Source organism: Eucalyptus grandis, chromosome 7, assembly GCF_016545825.1.
Source record: "Eucalyptus grandis isolate ANBG69807.140 chromosome 7, ASM1654582v1, whole genome shotgun sequence".
NCBI lineage: Eukaryota > Viridiplantae > Streptophyta > Magnoliopsida > Myrtales > Myrtaceae > Eucalyptus > Eucalyptus grandis.
Window position 1 is genome coordinate 20066275 of NC_052618.1, and position 7161 is coordinate 20073435.

General features: G+C 40.5%; 2 protein-coding genes across 2 annotated transcripts; both read right to left on the bottom strand.

The window, feature by feature from the left end:
* Positions 1-786: 786 nt before the first annotated feature.
* LOC120295548 (L-type lectin-domain containing receptor kinase IX.1-like) lies at positions 787-2112 on the bottom strand. Its single transcript, XM_039316779.1, has one exon. It carries the CDS (start codon positions 1970-1972, stop codon positions 920-922), a length of 1053 nt encoding a protein of 350 aa, XP_039172713.1. The 5' UTR covers positions 1973-2112; the 3' UTR covers positions 787-919.
* A 3-nt stretch (positions 2113-2115) lies between these two features.
* LOC104455170 (anti-H(O) lectin 1) lies at positions 2116-6407 on the bottom strand (the record flags this gene model as incomplete). Its single annotated transcript, XM_018876922.2, has 2 exons — positions 6310-6407; positions 2116-3092 (listed from the first exon to the last, which is right to left on the bottom strand). A coding segment is annotated over exon 2 (897 nt), but the record flags the coding sequence as incomplete, so codon positions are not given.
* Positions 6408-7161: the final 754 nt, after the last annotated feature.

Sequence of the window (7161 nt, forward strand, 5' to 3'; positions counted from 1 at the left end):
GTACCGGAAGGATATTAATTAATTGACTGATATAATCAAGTTCTTGATTCTAATTTTTCTAGTTACGTAAGAGTAAATTATTTATTTCAATACTTTACATAGGTTTAGAGGTGACTTTTATGAAGATGATTTGTAGGTTAGACTCGGCCCATAAGTCTTAAATTGGTGGGCTTAGAATTCACTGTCATCACTACAAGATTTATGAAGTTGAATATTGAAAGCTCATCTCAAATACAATTTGTGAAGGTCCACTTCTTATATGTACTACAATTTGATCCAAAATAGGAAAATCCCTTTTGACAATCCCACTCAAATTATAAAACCTACTTGCCTCGGGATTTCGGGGTTAAACTTGAGACGTGTATTCAAGATGACGCAGCTTTCTCAAAATTCCGCCGTGTTGAATTTTTCCACCAATTCTCCAAGAAAAGCTTAGGCTCCTAGACTCCTCTAGGATTAACATCTCCAAGTCCCTAGTTTTATAGGTGGTAGTTGAAGTTTGTGGCCAAGTTAAAAACCCAAAAGACATCTCCGACAAACGAAGAGATATGTTGCGTGTATAAGTTGATGGATTCAGCCCATAAATAGGGAATGCCGTTCGGTCATGTATACAACAGAGACCAACCAATTTTATTTATTTATTTATTTATTTATAAGCTTGTAATCCTTTCTCAATATTCATTTTCACCCTTTGTTGTGTTGTTCCAAACACTCATACACACATTATCATATCAAAATCCATACCAAATACTACCACGGATATCTCACACAATATGGAGCAAACAGAAACTAGAAACTAAAGGTCTGCTTGCATACATTACAAATCATAGAACTGAATAGTTGCAATTTAGAACCCATATAAACAACGAACTTACAGAGTGTTCTGAAGCAATGTAGAAGAAGATAAATTGGAAGACTTCTAGGAAGAGCCAGTAGCAGATAGTTCAGTACCGTAAGCGCTCGGTGGTTCACTACTTTTGAAGCTGATGGACATGACATGCGACGATTCGGGTGTCGAAGATGGAGGCATGATATATGTTGGGATGGGCAACTTCGGTGGGAGAATGGGTGGGGAAGCATCAAAGTTCAAACAGGTTATCGCTTTGCTTATGGGAGGTCGTTCCTTAGGATTTGGATGAGTGCACCAGAGGCCTACGATCATCAAGTACTCCATTTGTCTTGCGTCGAAATTTTCACCTAACTTCGGATCTGCTGCATCAAATAGCTTTCCGATTCCATAAAGCTCCCAGACCCATTCCACAAGTTGAATTTGGCCTTGTGATGCCCTCGGTTCGATAGCTCTTCTTCCACATGCTATTTCCAAGAGGACGACTCCGAAGCTATAGACATCAGATTCCTTACTTGTCTTGCCTGTATAGACACATTCAGGAGCCAAATATCCCATGGTCCCAGCCAATAGGGTTGTTTGCGATCCTTTGTTACGGTCGACTATCCGAGCCAAGCCAAAATCGCCCAATTTAGCCTCAAATTGCACATCAAGTAGGATATTGCTAGACTTTATATCCCTATGCACGACACATTGTTTCAAATCCTCATGCAAGTATTTCAGCCCTTCAGCGATGCCTTGAGCGATATTGTACCTCTTTTCCCATGTCAGCAGTGTTTTCTCTTTGAATAAATGAGAGTCTAAGCTACCATTAGACATGTACTCATACACGAGTATGAACTTATTTCCCTCATGACACCAGCCGACGAGCTCCACCAAATTTTTATGCCTTAGATGTCTAATCGTCTTCACTTCTGTAGCGTACTCCTTTATGCCTTGTTGAGAATCTGGAGTGATCTTCTTGACGGCAACACGGGAATTTGCATCAGCGAGGTGGCCTTCATACACTCCTCCGAAACCCCCTTTCCCAAGCAACCGGGCATTGGCAAAGTTGTCAGTCGCGACAGCCAATACCTTGTAGGAGTACTTCTTGGGTCCCTTCGACTGTTCAAATCCTTCATCCATCCCCGGAACATCTTCTTCTTCTCCACTTCGATCATTTCTATTTCTCTTTAGCTTATAACCGTACCAGCCAAATCCAGCAATAAGGATAAGAAACACCAAAGAGCTTAAGCCTAAGATAGCCCCCTTCACCCAGGACTTACTCTTTTCCCTTGTCTTGGTGTGTCGATAGTAGTTGCATTGGTCGTGCCATTTACGTTGTCAAGGATTCGTAGACTGGAGTTGAATTCCCATGAGAAAATTGTATGAGCCTCAAATAACTGCCCTGTCGCTGCTGAGAAACCAAAAACCACCCACTCCGGCAAGTACTCTGTCAGATTGACTGGCTGATAGTAGAGGCTGGTATAATTATCAGCATCATCTCTAAAAACAACACTCAAGTTCATTGCTCTATAATTGTATGTGACCTGAGCATGGAGTCGTTGACCAAGGAGTATCTTGTCATTCATCCATGAGACACAAGTATTACTGACAGAAATTAGGCTATTTACATCAATACCCACATGATAACAGAGCGGATCCGATTGATTTGTTGAACGGTTATAGAAAGTATCAAACTCTACCGCAACAAATGCGGTACTAGAGTTGGTAGAGTTTGGATATGAACCTGTAAGGCCTAGAGAGCCTCCTTCTGAGCCTTCAGGGATCTGCGATCCATTGGGAGCGAGAAAGAAAACCAATCCATCAGCATGGGAGTTGCTCCTATGGGAATTGATAGCGAAAGTAAACTGGGTAACAAAATCTGCCACATTCCCTGTTGAACTATCCCACAGGTGCATAGGTTGATGATATATTGCTCGGCCAATTATGCGTGTGGGTCTCTCCGATGGCGCCCCTAGAGTGAGTTGGATGACGGGGTTCAGGACAGAGGCATTGCCCTGAAAAGTTATTCGCTGATCGTTCGATTGAAAAGATGGGAAATTGAAAGAAATGTTGTCAAAGGATTCGGAATTGGCAGATGGAATGCTTAATGAAAGGATGAGGACCATTTGTGTCAGAGCCTCTTTCATCCGACACATTCTCACTGAGCCGTGAGCTATCATTGCTCCAAAGATTCAGAGGCTGGTCTGCGTTCTTTCACTAGCTTCTGTTCGTTGCAGAGAGCACCTGCAGCTACCAAAATCTGAAAATTTGAGTCATTCATGAACGATTACATAGAAATACAAAAGTTACATGCACAGTCTCAGTGATTGAAGAGCTAGTAGAAAGAAAATGTCTGAGGTTTGCCTAAAGACACTTTCAAAATCATTCAATGCCCTGAAAAGGAATTGGAAGAAGTATGAAATGGATATTATAATATTATATCCCTGTTGTTATCCATAACATTCATCTAGTTGAGAACATAGCAGCTCGCAAATAATTTGACAGTGCTAGGAGTGATGGGAGCCCTAGTTGTTTAGGAGGTGCATTAGGAAACAATGAAGAGTATGATCATCATTGACAAATGTACAAAATATTGGCCGCCAATATGCACATCAATTGTACGGTAGTCCACATCGACTGACTCTTGACTTAATAAGTCACTTTAGTTCTGCCTATCATGTAGCCGTGATCCCATAGAAGCCAAGTGATTCAAATGAATGGATAGACTTGTGAGAAATTTTTGTGGGGTCGGATTGAAATTGAACATGGTGCAACAGCTGAAAAACAGATGTAGCTCAGACCTTTATAAATCAAAGTTTTGTACTAGCTCTGGTTGATCTTAACCAAAATGGGAATTCATCGAATAACCTATGAAAACTTGGTGTCAGTTTCTTTAACGTGGACCCCTCATTCGCTCAAACCAAACCGTAAGTCTCTCTCTGTATTGCCTTGACTTCAATCTGTCGGGCCTTTCTGAAATCTAAAAATGCACATCAGGTTCTTTAAAACTGCAGCTCCTCCACCACGTCACATGAACGGCCTTGACCCCAGCAACTATATACACTTCTTTAGCCATGCGTCGGCAGACTCAAACAGTCACGACTTGTATCGGTTCAATTGAAACGTCCTTGGGAAGGATGATTTGAGACTACATTGGATTAAAGCATCTAGTGCGGAAAGCTGAATTACGGGGACTTCGTGATGGACTCAACCTAGTGAAGAGCAGCTAAATTAGAGATAAGAGTTGCACAACGTATTGCAAATGTCAATACTGATTGGCATCAAAATGCATGACTTGTTTACGAGTACATGTCAGTTGTTGCTCGTTACATAACTGACACGTGACCGGTGCATCAACTTAAATTTTAAAATATACAGATAAGGTCTACAAGGCTGCTGCTCGTAACACAATACCCTGTTAGTTAAGCATTCGCCGATAAGTTACTGTATGGTCTACAGATCATGTGAACTCATATTATCCAAATCATAAATTATATGTTTCTCACTATGGAACCCTGACTATTAACTGATCCAGATGTACTTGATCTGCATGGTCCTTGGACCATATATTGTTCTCTCCATAGCCGGAGAATATGCTATCTAAAATCCGAGTTGGCGAGCATGTCTTCCCCGCGCTAGTGTTTGCAAATAACTCTGTTTACCCTTCTTTTATGCAACTTGCCTTTCAAGCAAATGCATAAAAATTCTTGATAGTGCTACTCCATCGCAAAAGAAGAAAGAGACGTGTCTGTAGTAAGTCAACTAGAAGTCAGTCTCCCAAGTTAGGATGAAGAACACTACACGTCCTGATGTCCAACTCCACACTAACTTGGCTAAGAAACATGCTATTTTCAACATCTTTAATCACTTTTCAGTGTTTCGTCTTTTGCTTTTTTTTTTTCCACCTTTTTTCAGGTTAGAATCATTGTACGAAGTCACACCCCACTTGGACGGACTCATCAAAGAGAAACTTACCAGCTTTTCTCATAGGACCAATTGAAACTTTATGTCCCAAAAAATCTTCCCATCTAAAATGCCCTTCTTTGCTTTAAATGAAATCTTTTGATGAAGTCCAACTTATGCGTTGTCAACTGATAACCATTTAATCCTTTTTATCGAAAATTTAGAGCAACATATTCCTCTTATTTTTTCACTTGGTATTGCGCGGAACTCCACAAGTCTAGAATCCCATCTACCAAGATAGGACCCTCTCTGCCTTTTCTAGGAGAAATTACCAAAAAAATCATAAACATATTGCAATTGTGTCAATTCATAAATAAACTTATTTTTTTTTTACTAATTGAGTCTAAAATCTTTTGCAGTTGTGCCAATTCAGTCATTTCGACTAAATTTGGCCGACTGGCGCTGACGGGACGTCGGCTAGCACCGATGGACAATATTTTAATATTACTTTATATTTTGAATTTTTATTAATTTATTAATTTATTCTTTTTTTCCTTTTTTTGATCTTTACTTTTTCTCTCCCTCCCTACTTCTTTTGGCGATTGGCCAAAGGGGAGGGCCGGTCGCTAGATTGAGGCGGCCGGCCAAGCCCCACTGAGGGCGAGCTCACCCTACCGTCGCCAGGTGATGGCCGCCTAGCCATCGGCGAGGCAAGCCCTTGTTGGATCTGGGCAAGGGTGAGCCTTGCTAGTGGATCGTCGAGCTTGCCCTTGCCTAGCCACTGGCAAGGCGAACCCTTGCCAAATCTAGTAGGGGCTTGCCTCGCCAGTGGCTAGGCAAGCTCAACTGCGAGGTGAGCCCTCACTGGATTTGGAAGAAGGCAAGCTCACTAATCCCTAGCTAGTGGATCCGGTGAGGGGGCACACCCTCGCTTGATTTGGTGAGGGCTTGCCTCACCCATGGTTGGGAGGCCCTCACCTAGCAACGGTAGGGCGAGCTCACCCACAATCAGGCTTGGTCAACCGCCTTAGTTCAGCGACCAACCCTCCTATTTGGTCGGTCACCTGAAGAAGGAGGGAGGGAGAAAAAAAAAAAAAAAAAGAGAGGAAAATTGGAAAAAAAGAAAAGATAAAAAAATTAATAAAAATTCGAAATAATAAAATAATATTAAAATATTGCTTGTGGCACCGATCAACATCCATGTCAACGCCGGTCGGCCAAATTTCGCCGGAAGGACTAAATTGACACAATTACAAAAATTTTAGGACTCAATTGGCAAAAAAAAAAAAAAAAAAAGGTTTAGAACTAAATCGGCACAATTGTAATAGATTTAAGATTTTTTTGGTAATTTCTAGTGTCGCAATAAAAGCTGGTGCATGACACTGAGATGAACATTGTACTAATGTATAGTAGCAACCGTTAATGGCTACTTGTTCGCGCAGAAGAATGATATGAAATTGTTAATGGCTGCTTGTTAGCACCTTCACTAAACACTGTTCGAAATCCTTTGACAAACCAACAAAAATACCATAACGCTAGGCACACGCGCAGAGAGTGAGAGAGAGGAAGAGAACCTGGATCTTTGGATGAAAGTTGAGCTATAGCCAGCCACAAAGCCGGTCAGAAGAAGAAGAGACTGAGAAGGAGAGGGAAGATAATATCTCTGTTTTGTTAATTATATTGGATAGAAGTGGAATGTTCAAAAAATACAAGTGGGATAAAGAACGGCCGCTTCCAAGTCAAGGTCATGCTTTGGGAGATAATCGACCGGTGGAGGACCAGGCGACATTTTCATGTGCCCTTTTCCATCCTCTTTTCCATCCTCCAATGAAAAACTAAAGAAGAATCCATCAATCAAACTAACGCCAAAATCGTAAGCATAGTCAGCAGACATGAAGATCTGCGAGAGGCATTGATGTATGTATGGTATTCTCAAGTAACCTGTTTGTTTTGGACATAGATAAAAATAAAAGGTACTTTTTCTCGTTAAAGTTTTTTAATATAATTGGAATTTCAGAAAATCTTTGAAAAATTATATATAAATCATTTTGTCAATTTATGAGTGTTTTAGAAGAATCGGACTTATAGAAAGTCAAAATGCATAAGTCGCAAAATTTAAGTTGAACGAAGACTAAAAATGTAAAAACCGATTAAAATAGACCCATTAGAATAGTATGTTATAGCAACTAAGTGTTGGCAAAGAAAATAGAAATCGATCCTAAAAGTGATCTGTAGTGACAAAAATCTCGATGTTCGTTTAAGAGGAAACCTTTAATGGCGAAGCTTGTTTTCATGGTAAAAATTCATCTTTAGGGATGGAAATGCAAATTCCGTCGATAAATGTTGATTATCGACAAATGAAAATTTTTCATCACTAAATACTTGACTTATGCTGGCAAAATTCTAGTTTTGTCACCAAAAGATCT

Coding starts and splice junctions, on each gene's coding strand:
- LOC120295548 (XM_039316779.1), bottom strand. CDS start 1,972: ATGGATGAAGGATTTGAACAGTCGAAGGGACCCAAGAAGTACTCCTAC.